The sequence below is a fragment of the Protopterus annectens genome, chromosome 8.part0 (assembly GCF_019279795.1).
Source record: "Protopterus annectens isolate FY-2018-M chromosome 8.part0, PAN1.0, whole genome shotgun sequence".
NCBI lineage: Eukaryota > Metazoa > Chordata > Ceratodontiformes > Protopteridae > Protopterus > Protopterus annectens.
This window is the reverse complement of record NC_056741.1, coordinates 728,828,257-728,843,795: the sequence shown is the minus strand read 5'-3', so window position 1 is coordinate 728,843,795 and position 15,539 is coordinate 728,828,257. Positions and strand designations below refer to the sequence as shown.

Here is a 15,539-nt window from a genome sequence, read left to right as displayed (position 1 = left end):
ATCAGCATATAGAAAACACTGCAAAACTATTATCAAATGCATACATGTGGTCATGTGCACAGCAGCATATACAGAAAAACAGTTATATGTGGGTATACACACACGCGCATGCACACACACACACACACACACACACACACACACACACACACACACACACACGCATGCAAACCGCATTTCACCTAGTTATTACTGTCTGATCTGTGGAATGATGGACTTGGGACACCTGCCCTTGTCTCAGAATCAGCAGCAGGAGATTTATGCATAATCCTAAAAAAATAAGAGTTCAGGCTCATTGTTTGAAAACCATTCAGCGACCAGGGTACACTTAATCCACCACTGAATAGACCAATAATCTTCTGTCAACATATTTATGTCACTAGGGTGTTCAGTGTATAAAGCATATAAATAATTAGCAGGTATTAACCTTAGCTAACTATGTTATACTGGTCTTCTTTACATGGTATTCTGAAATGTTTTACTGTACAGCAGGCACAAATAGTAAACAGCATGCAGAACAGCAATAAAGTTATTTTACACTATCACTTTCATAGTGTCTACATCTTAATATGATTCAAAACCTGTAAGCATAACCCTTAGTCAGGCATGCAGTAGTTCATGGTTGTTTTTTTTTTTCTGAAAACTTAAGATAAAACCATACAGAATTATATGGTTAAAGGGACAATAACAATAAATATGGTGGAACTTGGCCTAAGATATTAACCTGATTTCAGTATTTCATATGTGTGATGCCTTACCATTTATATAGAATGCAACAGAGCCTCACCTTCCAGTCCCCAACCCTAACAAATGCAACATTTCCTAATTTGCGTATGCTGGGTAAGCTGCCTAGGTAACATGTTTTCTGGCATTATAAGAAATTTATGAAAAAAGCAAGCAATTATGCAATAATTTGATGCATGTCTATAATTAAAAATACATATACTGGTAGCAATTCACTATGTTAAGGTATTTAAAGTATTCATTCAGTAATTATTTGGATTATCTATGTGGTTTTCATGTCTGAAAGCAAATTCATGCTGACATTGCTTTGAGCTAGAGCACACTGAACAGTTGTTTACTACAAGATTGTTGTCCAAGTTGTATATTAACATGTTCTGTGAGTACCTTCTTAAAATTGTGCAGTGTATTTATTAAAGCAGTTCAAGGATATAAACAGGTATTCATAAAGAGTCGTCACATCCTGAGCAATATTCTGTGCTATAGCCACCTAATCAGAGCACACTTGTTTGGAGGAGCCACTCATAGTTTCTGCCCAGTTGCAGTCTTGCTTAAGGTCAATCCTTTCACTTACCCATGTTGCTCGAGTTAATAATTAGCAAGGCTAATTTTTAAAAGGTGCATGAAACTCTGGATATTAGGCAGAGCTGTTCAGAACACATTCAATTATCTATGAGGGTAAAGAAAAATTCTGTGTGTACAGACTGTCCTGCAACAACTGAAAAGAAGAAGAAGCCAGTGCTGTACTGAAACATTTATACAGATTTAAACTGCCAGGGATAGCTGAACCAGCAACAATCATGTGGAATATGTGCACAGAGTTCTTCAAAAGTAAATGCTGAAGTCTTTAAAAAAAGTTGGAAGAACTACTATCAAGCTAGATGAATGTGAAACTAGAACCTCAGTTTGAGCACTCGTATAGGTAAAATTTTTAAGCAACTTTTTTTTTTTTGTAATGCTCTCCAGATTTGTTGAGTATTGATGAATGACATTATGTGTATGCTCACTTCTCTCAAGTAGTTGCTAGTATTTATAATTTTTGAGGGTAGTTGCTTACGAAACATAATTTCTAGCTAAACTGTAGTTCATAAAATTCTGCCCCAGTAACAATCTGTACATTTTCAGATGGCTCTTTTCAAATGAGTAGTATGGGGCATTTGCAAATATCCAAGGTTGCTGTGCCCAAGTGAGTAACTACACCTGAGTTATAACCTACAGATATTCCGGGTTACTTTCCATAAGAGTAGCAATGTATGTACATTATATATAAAGGGTTGGGATGTTGGTCTTAGGTTCCTGGCAGTGCCTTCATATTAACGTGTTGCCTTGGAGTGGTCTTCTGAAATGATTAAGTTTATTTAATGTCAGGTTGTACAATGTCTTGAGTTCTTGCTCATAACTCAGTAATATTGCCTAAGTATTATTTTTAAATGCAATTAATGTGTATTACAATGTTTTGTTATGTTTCATCAGACATGTTTCAGAATGCTTTACATAGCAGTATATTATTTACTTTCATGCACACATTATCCCACAATCCTCTGCAGTTTTTTTGGGGGGTCTATTTTGTAAATCTTAGATAAAACTGAAATAAAGTACTGAGAACTGTGATTTTTTTAGAGACGCATGATATCATATTCCATTCACCAAACAAGCTGGGTCCATTTCTGGCAGTCAGAGTTATCCTTTCTTTGTTTCCATATATTTTGATTGAAATTATACATCATTTGTTTTTCTTAGGTAGGCTGATGGTTGGTCAAGCTACAGCTTATTACCGTTCTGCTGTCAATGCACTATAGCAGCATGGACGTAGCTCACAGGAGCATGCTGTCCTCTCCAGCCTGTGACTATGATAGCGATAGCTGCAGTATGTACTCCATTTCAAGTCCTGAGCAGCCTTACCAGAGCCCCGAGAGCACATACTCCAGTGAACCCATTCTAGACTACTTTTTATCTCAAGCTTCAGGAGAAGATGTTTTGATGTTTAACCGTCCAGGCATGTGGGAGAAGCCAAGGCAGAATGTTCAAGATGGAATTTTCTTTGACTTTCCAGATTTCAGTGTTGAAGAACCACTATCCTTTCAGCCAACTTTAGATGAGATTGAAGAGTTTCTGGAAGAGAACATGAGCCTTCACTGGCACAATAAGGTAGAACCATCTCTCTCTGACAATTTAGAACATGAAAAACAACTTTCAGTATCCAACCTCAAACCTGTTAAGGAAGAAAATTCTGAACACAATGTCAAAACTGAATTAAGTCCAGTTGTTGTTCCCAAGGAGTCATTCAAGACAGATGAAACCAAAACTGACATTGTAAGTGACAGTAACCAAACAGTGACTGTGTCTGGCTGTGTGCCAGTGGTATTACAGCTCCAGCCTGTACCAGCCTTGAATGGTGAAAAAGGCACTGGACAGAGTCTTAAAATAGCTCAACTACTTGTGAACATCCAAGGACAGACCTTTGCCTTGGTTCCTCAAGCCACACCAACACCTCCAAGGAATTTCATACGGATTGCACCTGTACCTATTTCAGCAAAACCATCTGATGGAACATCGGGGTCATCAAGCTTTAGTTCTAGTCCAAAATTCCACAAGCTGGGATCTCCAGAGCTTTTAAAGGTCCACAAGTGCAGCTATCCTGGTTGCAATAAAATGTATACTAAAAGCAGCCACCTGAAGGCTCATGTGAGGCGGCACACTGGGGAGAAGCCATTCATCTGTACCTGGCCTGGTTGCAACTGGAGGTGTGTACACATTTATCAATTATTATTCTGTGTTTGTGTCCAATTGATAGATTTATTAAAACATGTTTTAAAATAGTCCAGTTAGTGTATTTTTTGAGGATGGGGTTGTCAAATTGCAATGCAGTGATAAGTAAAGGATTGTCTATGTGTGAGTCTGAAGCTTTCGGTATAATCCAATGTTCATTCTAGATGGGGAGGTTTCACTGTACTATGCAGGGTATATCTGGACTGATGGTGCTGGAAACTAAAATTCTGATGACTGAAATTCTTTGCTAATCCACATGCTGTAGATCTGAGGAGAGGCACTGGTCATACTGACTTTTCATCTACTGTATTCTCCATATATTAAATGACATGAATACCAAAGCTGTGCCCTTCAGTTTGCAGCATGTCTCCAAACTTACTTCTGCCACTTCACCCTAGTATTTTGAGAGTTACATTCAGCTTATCCCTCACCATGTGCTCCCACCCCAGAAGAAATTTCCGATTACTGTGGTCAAAGAAATGGAGGAATAGGTACATTTGTCAAGCTGTGGACATGCAGAAAGAAAGACGAAGGCAGGCTGGTAGAGTCATCTATGAGGAATGGGCATTTTTCTTATCAAGTAAGCACACCATAAGGTACTGCCTGTGAATTTATGAGTTTCGGGTGCAAAGCCTTATTGTCATCAATTGGCTTGTCAGCATGACTTTGGGATGTGGGTGGAAATCAGAGACCCCGGTAAAAACCCAGGTAGGTACAGAGAGGATACACAGACTGTACACAAGGCATCATAGTCAGGGACTAAATGGAAGAATCAAGTACTCAGAGACAACACTATTAACCCTGCTGATCTCTCTTGGTGGATGAAGCATTTAATGCAAAATACTTTAGATAGTTTGTAGCAAATGACCTGCATTCTCTCTCTGAACCTATCACAGTAGCTTAGCATGATTCCAGAATAGCTGGCAGCAGAACATCCTCCAGTGAACAAAGTAAGCTTAATCCAGTGCATACTCCTTTTGGTTCGGGGATGGTAATGTTAAAGTAGACTGAAACCAGTGCAGGATTTAAAGTTATTACACTGTCTGGCAAAATGGCATTATTTATCATTAATTCACTAGTCCTGGCCCATTAACCTTCACATTCACAAAGTAGCCATTGGTTTATAAGTAGCGTATTTCTTCTGGCTTCCCTGCACTAAACCAAATCTAACCTGGATGAGTTTTGTTTTTCCACACTTTGGAATTCACTGATCATATAATTAATGGGAAACCACTGTCAGTACAGTTTTATTTATGACCCTGCGGTGAAGCAGATGGGGTTTTTCTCCTTTTTTCTCAGCTGTTAACCTCTGGGATTAAGAAAAAAGATTGGGGAGGCATAAGGAGGTGCAGTCAGGCTTGCCTCCTACAAAACATATATTTTATAATTCTTTTATCGAGTTAAAGAAACTTCAGCAAGATGAGTCTCCAAAGAAACCATGGAAGTATATTTTTATTCAGTCCTACTAAGCTTGCTGCTCCATCCATTACTTGTAACATCACCCATTTTAATAAAGGCCCTCTATTTTCTTCTACAGGCAGCAAAAATGCCATAAGCTTTAAAGGAAAACTAAACAGACATTACAAATGATATGATTATTTCTATACAATTGTAATGGCCTTCTCAGAATATGAATAAAGTCTCCAAAACAGAGTTTTATGATCTTTTCTTTTATTTTATCATGTGCGAATTTGGAATTTTCTTGCAGTTTAACAGTTTAAAGGACCTGAATGTGTATGTGTTTATTTCCTTTCTTACTCGCACTCACTTAGCACTGCTCATCTGTGATTTTCAGCTCACACAGACTTTGAGACTTCCTATGAGTCTCTCAGGAACTCAGTAGCCCTCATTTTATGTCTGTCTGTCTGTCGATCTATCTATCTAATTTTCACAAGGAAAATAGTAAAGGGTAACTGTGATGTATATGAGCAGGTTGGGGAAGAAAATAGATTCAGAATGCCAGGAAAAAAGTACATGCAAACATGGGGAAAACATTTAACTCCACAGAGAGATAGTGACCAGAGATTAAGATTGAGTCCCAGATCCAAGAGCAATGAGGAAGAGATTCTAATGCCTGAGCCACCCTGCTCTCAACTAAGAGAAATTCACACGAATGAATGGTTGAACTCTACCTCTTATCGTGGGAGAATGGACTACAACAAAATACATAGGTATGATGACTACATGAAAAAATGGCGTATTTCTAAAAATACAGTACATTATCTTCACATACTCGTGCGCGCGCACACACACACACACACACACACACACACACACACACACACACACACACACACACACACACACTCATCTGGACCTATAATATTAAACAAAAGTGCCAGGATTAATTCTTTATGGTAAGGGGACCAATTTTTGATTTTTGTGCTATTTCTATTGGTGTGATACCCATTTTCATCTTACACACAAAAACCTAATTCTAGTAAGTTTCATGTGCTGAAAAGGTAATCATTTGCATTCTTCTGCCAGTACAGGGCACCCTTTTAAGGCAGAACTTCCTATGGGTTGCGACCAACTTGTCTTTCTTGTTTTCTGTTAAGGTGTATTTAATGGACTTGCATTGCATCTTCTGTTGCATCCAGTGTTCATTTATTTTATTTATTTATATTTGTTTACAGGTTTAGTGCACTGATCTCCACGGACTATTTGCAGCCACAGCACTGGTGAATAGGATCACATATGAAATTAACAAAACATATTTACAGATACAAGCATATGCTAAAAACATATAGATAGATAGATATAGATAGATTTCTCTCTCATATAAACACACACACACACACACACACACACACACACACATATTTACAGAAGCTAGAATATGCTACAACATTTAGTTAAAAAAGCACTTTACAATGTCAAAACATGGATGGAAATGGAACTGTGCTTAGCAGACCTTTATGGATAAGATTTAGCCATAATGACTGAGATGGGTTATGCTACAGGGATAGCAGCATGTCATTATAAAGAGATGTATGAATATATTAGAAGAGGCAAGTCAGAATAATTGCAGGGAAGGATACCATGGGTAGAAGGCACAGAAAAGGTGGCATGCAGAGGTAAGAGGAGTAGAAAGGAGAAGAAGAAGTGTGAGAGAGATGCAAATAAAGGAGGGAAGTAGGATGAATGAGAGGCAGTAAGTAAAGGATGACAAGATGAGATAAGGAAGGATGAAATGGGGATAATGGGGAATGTTATATTCCCTTCCTATGATTCAGCAGTTCTTGAGAGGAGTTTTTCATACTGCACCACATAAGATCATTTTGGCTTTGAACTGGGATCTTAATTCTGCTTTAGGAATTTAGTCTGAGGTCCCCCTGAGACAGCACTTTCTGTTCACTTAAAATATTTTTTCTTAAAAAATGCTTCTATTGCTTGCTGTCGTAGTTGCAAATAATACCTGCTTACATGCATTTATGTTCAAAGATCCTTTTACAGTCTTCCACAAGGACAATATCTTTGCCTACTGTTATTTTCTGTTATAGAATTAGTTCCCACTTTGTAATTCACATACATAGAAAATAAATATCAGGCTTTCATTGTATTTAGCTCTTCAGTGGCATCTTTAGATTTATTTTGTCAGAAAATGTTTTTTTGACAAACTGGGCACTTGGTTTCTTTACCCACAAAGATGATGCAAATCATTAATAACGTAAACCAGTGTTAATTAGTTAGCCACCTGTATTTATCAGTGTCAGCAGCACAGCAGGTAGCACACTCACCATTGGTGCTGGAAGACCAGAAGGCTGTGGGTTCTGTTCTCATTCCTGGTGACTGGGTTACTGATACTGGCACTGCACTGTAGCATTAGGGGATACTGCACTCCTGAGTGTGTTATCCTTCAGACAAGACATGAAACCAAGGTCCCATCTGGTTGAGTTGTTAGTAAGTCTGGTGGATGTAAAAGATCAATCAAAGAGAATAGGGGAAGTTATCTGATACCCTGGCCAAATTTCCCCTAGTAGCAAAATTACCACCTTAAGTGTCCCCTGAAAAGAGGCTAGTAGCCTAGTGGGACTAACCCTATCAACAAAGCAGAGATCAAAACAAATAATAAATATTACCTTTTGTTCTGAGGCTATTGAGAAACCCTGACTGTGTCAGTTTAGAATCTATTCTATAAGAACAATTGTTGTTTGTGCATCCTTCTTCGAGTAGGTTTCTACAAGAGGTTTCTGTGAAGGTGTGCCTTCATCATCTGTTCTCACATTTACTGCAGTGCAAGTCTGGATGATGCTCCAGGTGTATACTACACTGCTTCATAGCCTTCATCCATCCTTATGTTGCAGTTGCTATGAGATTTTGTTTTAACTGACTTTTGTAAATAGCTCTGAGAACATCTCACACCATGTAAATCACTGAAAAGGCATACATTTAGGAAATCCAGAATAACTAAACAGATGAAATGACAGTATTCAGGGATTCTAAGACAGATGCCTCACTGGATGTATCATTGCGGGAAGGGAATGATCCAGGTCTGTGTCAGAACAACGAAAAATCAAATTATCAAACGCTCACATGAGCAAATAATCAGGAACTCAAAATCGCTATTGTGGGGGGCTGTGCCCCCCACATCCCCACTAAATATATATTCCTACTCCCAGATCGTACTACAGTGAGGAAAGGGCAAATATTCAGATCTTCACTGTACTGCGATCCCAAAAAAAATCAATATTGAATTCCTGATTTTTCGCTCATGTGAGCACTCGACATTTTGCGTTTTTGTCATTCTAAATTAGACCCAGTGATCCTGCTTATTGGTCTGTAGTTGTCAAGGAGTCATGCAGTGTTTGTTCCAGTCATAAAAAGACAATACTAGATAGATCACTGAAAAACACTGCACTGCAATGGTAGTTTCAGTAGTTTCACTCTGACAGAGGTTTCATTTCTTGCCAGCTGCCAACAAGCATTTTAAGTGTAAGATCAGACAGAAACTGATGTCAGTTACACTGAAATTTCAGCAAGAGTAGGGGTCCTACTGGATTGTTGTACAATAGTCTGCAGTGCTTTGCAGGCATGGCTAAGTGCGTTTCTTGCATATGTATTTGTATTTCGCTGTAGATGTGGGCCATTCATCGTTAACATATGTTTAAAATGTTGACCAGCCAATCCTGTTTCCACTCCTTTTAGTTAAATGTGTTCCACATTGGTATGTTGCAATGGGTGCTGAGAGCAGTTATGTCAACATGCTTTCTTGTGTGGAACTTCTTTGGTATATGTAAATTTGTTAGATTATTGAATACAATGCTGCATTCGGAAACCTTTAAAAAATCCAGCTTCTGAATGAATGTTCTTGCTGCCTGCATTAGCATAAGGATTAAGGCTTTTACTGCACATATACATGGTATAGGGTTTGAATCTGATCACTGGTTATTAGCTGGGCCTGTAATATTCTGCTGGCTAATAACCTCATACTTAACGTATAAATGCCAGTAGTCTGTACTTGATATCCTATAAAGAATCCAAGTTGTGTAGGCTTGCCCTTCTTCTTTGTTCATCATTAATTATGAATGTGGCTAAAGGTCCTTGTTTACATAACATAGTCAGTTCCAGATGAAAGATTACATACAGTAGATTACTCCAAGTATATTGCCATACCATAAATTATGTAGAGCTATGTGTTTTCATTTGTATACCAGCCTTGCAAATTCATAATGCTTATGAATTCTGGCCAGTGACTGTTGAAAACTCATTGTATACAAGCTAAATAAGTAAATCAAAATAATTATAAAGATAAATACAAAACACATTGGTGTATCTACCAGAGTCAGAAAAGCATATTCTTCAGCTCACCTCATTCTATAGGTCATGTTTAATCATTCCAGGAAGATCTTAATACTGATTTATACTTCACTGATTTGATAGATTATTGAATACAATGTTGCATTCTGAAACAATTAAAAAAGCTACAAAAATAAGTCAATAAAGCACAATGATTCTTTACTTGAAAAATTATAAATTTTTTAACCTGAACTATTCAGAAAGGATTTAGCAATTCTCACTGTATTCCATTTTTGTAGGTTATTTAAGGCGACTTCTGCCTGGTCTGTAAGGTGATGTCTGCTCATTGAGATCAAAGAACTGAATACTAAAAGCAAATATGAATAAGAGAAAAAAACATGTGTATTATACAATACTTTCCATGATTATGGAGCAAACATTTCCTTACAATTAGAAGAAAGTTATGGCCTTCCTTCACAACCAGCTCCCTCACTGTGTAGGGATAAAGCCCTAACTATAACTCCTCTACCACTCCCTAACCCTGCTCCTTTCCTACTCCCTAAACCAAAAACTCCTTCCTGTTTCCTAAACCTAAATCTCCCCTCCATATATATATATATATATATATATATATATATATATATATATATATATATATATATCTATATATATATATATATATATATATATATATATATATATATATATATATATATATAGTTATATCTATATATATATATATATATATATATATATATATATATATATATATAATGTGTGTGTGTGTGTGTGTGTGTGTGCATGTATATAGATACATACATATTTATAGATTATATTTTATATATAGATAAAAACAAACATAGATATTATTTGTTTATTTACTGGGAAGTAGAAGATGGGGTTATAACAGTCAGACGTCTTGAAGGCTGAAAGGTCATGAGCATGAGAATAAAGCCCATGTGTACCTATGTATAATAATGAAAACAATTTTAGTCTAAGTCACTGAGCAGTTCAAGTCAGACTAACATAATCTAGTACTAAAGCTTAGCCAATAGGTAGTTGGATAAAGGCCCTTAGGGGACAATATCTGCTTGGAGACGTGCAACATTTTTGATGCTGTGATTCCTAGAAGAGTGGACAAAAAGTTGGAGTTTATAGAGATATAAAAGCAGTTATGTAATTCACTAATGATCTAGATGATGAAGAGCATGAAGAAGATGGTGAACAGGGGAACTGCAGTTTTGAGAACAATAAGGAAATGGTTGGCCCAATTCTTAATGTTGGGGCAAGTACGCTCTGGTTTTTATATATTCCTTATTGTTTGAAGTACAGTGGGAGCAGTTCCAAGGTGAGTTTCTTCACAGAGAGCATGAAGAGTGGACTTACGGTGAAGGACAGAGGAAGGTAAGGGGCTCCGTCAAGATTTTGTTAAGCTGATGAAGTGGTCAGCAAAATGGAAGAATGGTGAAATGTGAAGTGCAAATGACCATACTGTACGGCAAGCAAGTCAAGAAGACTGTAGGGCATGAGAGCACAATTTGTAGCCTTAAAAAAGAAAGGGGATTTGGACTTGCTCGCTCTGTTATGAGTTGCATCTGACTCCTAAAGTGAAGTTGTGGGTAGCCACTAGGGGTAGTCAGAACATGGAAACTAAATAATCTTGCTTAATTTGCTTAATGTAGAGACAGTGCAATCACTGGACAGGGATGCAGTTTTTGCATTACACTGGGCTTCAATATGTGCATCTGAAATACTAGAATAAAAAAATTAGTTATGCCAGTTATAGCTATGAAATGGTAAAAGGCTACATCAAGTGATACAAAGAAGAGTATCCAAGGCTATTCCAGTCATGTAGAGGAATTAAGTCCTAACTATGGCCCAGCTGACCTGGATTCAATTTGTGGCTCAGACAACTGATGGAGCATCAGGGAGGGATGGGTGTGTCCATCCTGAAAGGAGGACTCTCATTGGGAGGCATGGTCCAAAGAGGGGAGTTGCCCTTTGACATGATCAATGAACATGGAGGGGGAGAAAGAAAGTGGGTAGGTCATATAATACAAAAAAAATTGTATGGAAGCACAGACAGCCTAGCTCTCAGGATGCCCTTGAGATCCATGACCAGTACCAGCAACAAGAGAGTAAGTCTGAGAGGCAGAAGGATTGCTGCTGGACCCGGAATGGATATGGGGCACTAGGGGCTGGGTCAGTAATAATGAGGTCCAAGGAGACCCAATCACACGAGTATCCACAATGTAGAGTGACAGATGAGAGGAGAATACACTATGATGATAAGCCAGGAAAATCTCATTGTAATCAGCCTACAGAAGACAACAGTTGCAGCACATGATTCTGTCCCTGATGGCTGTAAAATGTTTAAACAAGGTAGGGAAAAAATTATTGTAGTGCAAGGTAAAGTAGAAAAATGGAAAAAGCAGAGGCTGGAGGTATAAGCTTCAAAAGGGATTTCAAGGAAGAACTCTTTCAAAGTACAGGGTACCGATTATGTAGAATGTATGCCCTCAGGAAAGCTTGGCCACTTTGTGAGTAACCAGACTTTCTAGACAGATTGAAATAATCTCAGAATGAAACCATGGAGGGGAAGGATGGGAAATGGAAGGGAAACCATCAGTGGACACAGAAGGTTAGAGTAGCTGTGTGTAAAGTAATGGTTAAGCTGGTTTCACTTGACAGGCATTCAGCTTCTTTCTACCAGTAGACGGTACACTCACATGTTCCTAACTAGAATTTGCATTTTATACATTGGGGAAAACTGGCAAATTTGGTGTGGTGGATCTCCTTCCAACAGAGTATATGTACATTTGTATGCTTGCTTATGAATATGAAATGTATTATTTGTGCTGCTGTTTTACACTACCTGTAGGCAACTCATAGCATCTTAAAAAAAAGGATTTTGGTGTACTATGTTGAAAAGGTACTTTATAAATAAACATACATATTTCTATTCTCTAGTCTCTGGAGTATAAGTAGCTGACTCAGTGATTCATAAAACATTTAGAAGCGCAACATGTTAACATTTGTTATTATTTTTATGGTGCTCATTGTTAATAATATTTGTATTTTTCCTGAAGTATATTGAAATTGCTTTTATGAAGGATGCTGTATAATATCAAATCCAATTTCCTTTATTTTTCTAATTCAGTCACTTTTATGTAACTTTGTTCACAGTCTGTAAAGATCCATCATATGGTAAAAAAGAGTACACACTGTTATTACACAATGAATTTGCAGTCTCACTTGAGTTTAAGCTGACATTTCATGTTTTTCCTCTGTTTAAATTTCAGATTCTCCCGCTCTGATGAACTGTCCAGGCATAAGCGCTCACATTCAGGAATCAAGCCATATCAGTGCAACATCTGTGAGAAAAAGTTTGCCCGCAGTGACCACCTTTCCAAGCACATCAAAGTCCACCGGCCATCACGATCTGGACGTGCCCTTCCAGTGGAATGCAACTGAACCTGAGGTGTAACATATAGCAATGGTCTAAGCAGAAAGCACCAGAAGGTGATAGTAGCTACTAAAGCTGCATCAGCGGGAGAGACAGTGAAACCACACCAGTCTCTTCGCATGCAGCAAGGAACCCCAGAGAAGATCTAATTCCTGGGACAAGGGAGTAGAGTCATGGTGTGCCATTGTGCAATTTTCCCTTCAAGTGAATGATCACAGAGTCAGAGAAGGCTAAGACATCTGCAAGTGTTACTGGACCATAGCAATGTGATTGTCCATAAAACTATTATTATTTTACCGATGTAATGATGGAAAAAAAACAAAGTTTGTTTTGTACACTTACAATGAAGTGATTCCTTGGGTAAAATGTGAAAAGGTGCCATTACAAAACCAGTTTGAATGCGGGATTAATACTGATAATAATGAAAAGCACAAATTAAAGAAACCATCCACTTGTGTATCCCTGCTCAGCATTTCTTTGCTGTTCTTACTGTATAGCTGCTCAAAAAACTAGAGACCATAATGTGTGTGCCATGTAGACATGCATTCAGTACTATGATGTGAAGTAACTTGATGTAACTGATATCACACATGAAAAAATGAACAGATGGAAATGAAAACTTTTATTTTAACCTTTTCTGCAAAACAAAAATTAAAAGGCCTCTGTCTTATTTCATGTGAAATTATACCACATACATTTCCAGGGGTGAATAGAATGTTTTAATACATAATACTACTTTTTGATAAATAGTTATGTTTGCTTAGAATGAAGTTTGACATAAAACAAGATTTAATTCACAAAAGACATTGTATCACCCACAATCTAGAAAGAGAGCAAAACTGGCAATGGTCTAAATACAATATTACAATAAAAAAACAACTTTAAGCTAGTATTTGATAGCCTGGCATAAGGTATTATACAATTACTTCCTTTTAAGAATAAAAGAAATGCTGGGATTTGCTATGGTATTTGTTCATATACATGATATTTACAGTAGCTCAAAAACTGTGAAGGTAAAATTTGATAGCCTTGAAGTTAATATAGAGTGAGATTGTATGGGCAAACACTACACCACATTGTTTTCTATATAAAAAAGTGCACAAGTTTTGTAGAGACAGAGAAAATGGTAATGCGTTTTTACGAATGTGCCTTAAGCATTTGTGACACTCATAGTGAAGTGACAGCTTAAGAAAGTATACAAAATAGAACAGAATGGCATGCTGATTTATTTTTATTAGGACTAGTAACTCACTTACTAGGGATACAGATTTCCAGCTGTTATTTTGAAGGAACAGGAATGGGTTGAGCCACAGAAAACCATTTAAATCCACTTATGTCTATCAATACCTCTCAGAGTACTCATTTAGCCCTGGTACCCACTAGCTGAGATACAAGTGTAGTTAGTCTTCATTCCATTAACTATTACATATTTATCCCATTGCAACCCTGACATAGCCTTCATCTTCTCCTACACTTATACAACAGATCTGTAGCACTGTAGTGATTGAGCAGCTACAAAGTGTGGTAAAGCAAAACTGTGTATGTGCAAAGTCACTCTTCCATACTACTGGTGCAAAATAACCTCCATTTTTGCTTTGTTACACATGTTACCGTGATGTTACCTTCAAAGAGCCTTTGTACTGGACAGGATATATATGTGACACTTAAAATGGGATAGGAATCCATTGGATCTCAGTCAGTGCCAGGAAAGCAAGAATTCCCAGATATGTAATTTTGTATACTATTCAGAACACTGAGAGGTAACCTAAATACACAGTTAAGGTGTTGTATTTCCTTACAATTTTCAGATCCTCCTCGACTGTCTTATCATCATTATCATTGTCACTGTAACCAGTTAATAGCGCAATACCTTGTTTATATTTAGGAACCATTCTTTGCACATGTCCCCACATCCAATGCAGATAAATATCATTTGAACTAATGGAATGACTACAGTGACAGTACACATGCTCTGATCTGTTCTGAGTTTGTTAGCACAGTTTATTGATGACTGGGTCAGGTGCCTTTTGAAGATGGTGTGGGAGAAAAGAGGAATGAAGAACTAATACAAGAACTGTATCCATATCTGTTTCATGTGACCAGTAGTAGAACAGCTTTTTATTACAGTAGCACTTCATTATGCCAAAAAATGAAAGGTAGTATGGTTAGTTCCTTTACGGACTTATTAATGTAAGCAGTTTTGTTTATTTATTTATTTGTTTTACTCATCCTTTGTCGATCAGGTTAGTCCCTCTAGGCTGGTCGCCTCTTTTTAGAGGAGAGTTAACATGGTAGTCATACTGATTAGGGGAAATTTGGAAAGGACAGTGGAATGTCCCCAGCATTTTTTTGATAAGTTTCATGGGATCATTTAAATTCACACATGCCACTATCATCTCAGGCAGATGGGACCTTGGTTTAATATCTCATTTGAAGGATGCCACACTTGGGACTACAGCACCCCCTAATGCTGCACTGCAATGTCAGCAACTAAAAAAAAAAAAAATCAAAACACCTGCCATGGGAATAGAACCCATAGTCTTCTGATCTTCCAGCACCAAAAGTGAGTGTGCTACTATTGAGCCATTGTAACCATAGCAGTGCTCCAAAAATAGCTACCTTCAAGCTCCAAGAAACCAAAACAAAGAAAATAACTCCATGCATGAGAATGGAAGTTCAAGTATGAAGCCAAGCAGTTTGTACAGCCAGCCAAGAAAGTAAAGCAGTCAGAGTGAGCTGTTTTTTTTCCCTCATGGCAGGAGGTTGGAGAAGTAATGCTATGGTAACAGCCTAACATATGCTAAGTAAGAAGCTGGCAGGCATC

The 15,539-nt window shown here is 37.6% G+C and overlaps 1 protein-coding gene across 2 annotated transcripts; it reads left to right on the top strand.

Annotated features, from left to right (window-relative positions):
* The first annotated feature begins 1,362 nt into the window (after positions 1-1,362).
* On the top strand, positions 1,363-15,206 carry LOC122809001 (Krueppel-like factor 15). 2 transcript variants are annotated; one of them, XM_044080184.1, is made up of 3 exons: positions 1,363-1,663; positions 2,486-3,485; positions 12,552-15,206. In XM_044080184.1, the coding sequence occupies exons 2-3, from the start codon at positions 2,530-2,532 to the stop codon at positions 12,721-12,723; spliced, it is 1,128 nt and encodes a 375-aa protein (XP_043936119.1). In that variant the 5' UTR covers positions 1,363-1,663; positions 2,486-2,529; the 3' UTR covers positions 12,724-15,206. The 2 variants fall into 2 exon arrangements, with proteins under 2 accessions (XP_043936119.1, XP_043936117.1); XM_044080182.1 differs by having other exon boundaries at positions 2,482-3,485.
* Positions 15,207-15,539: the final 333 nt, after the last annotated feature.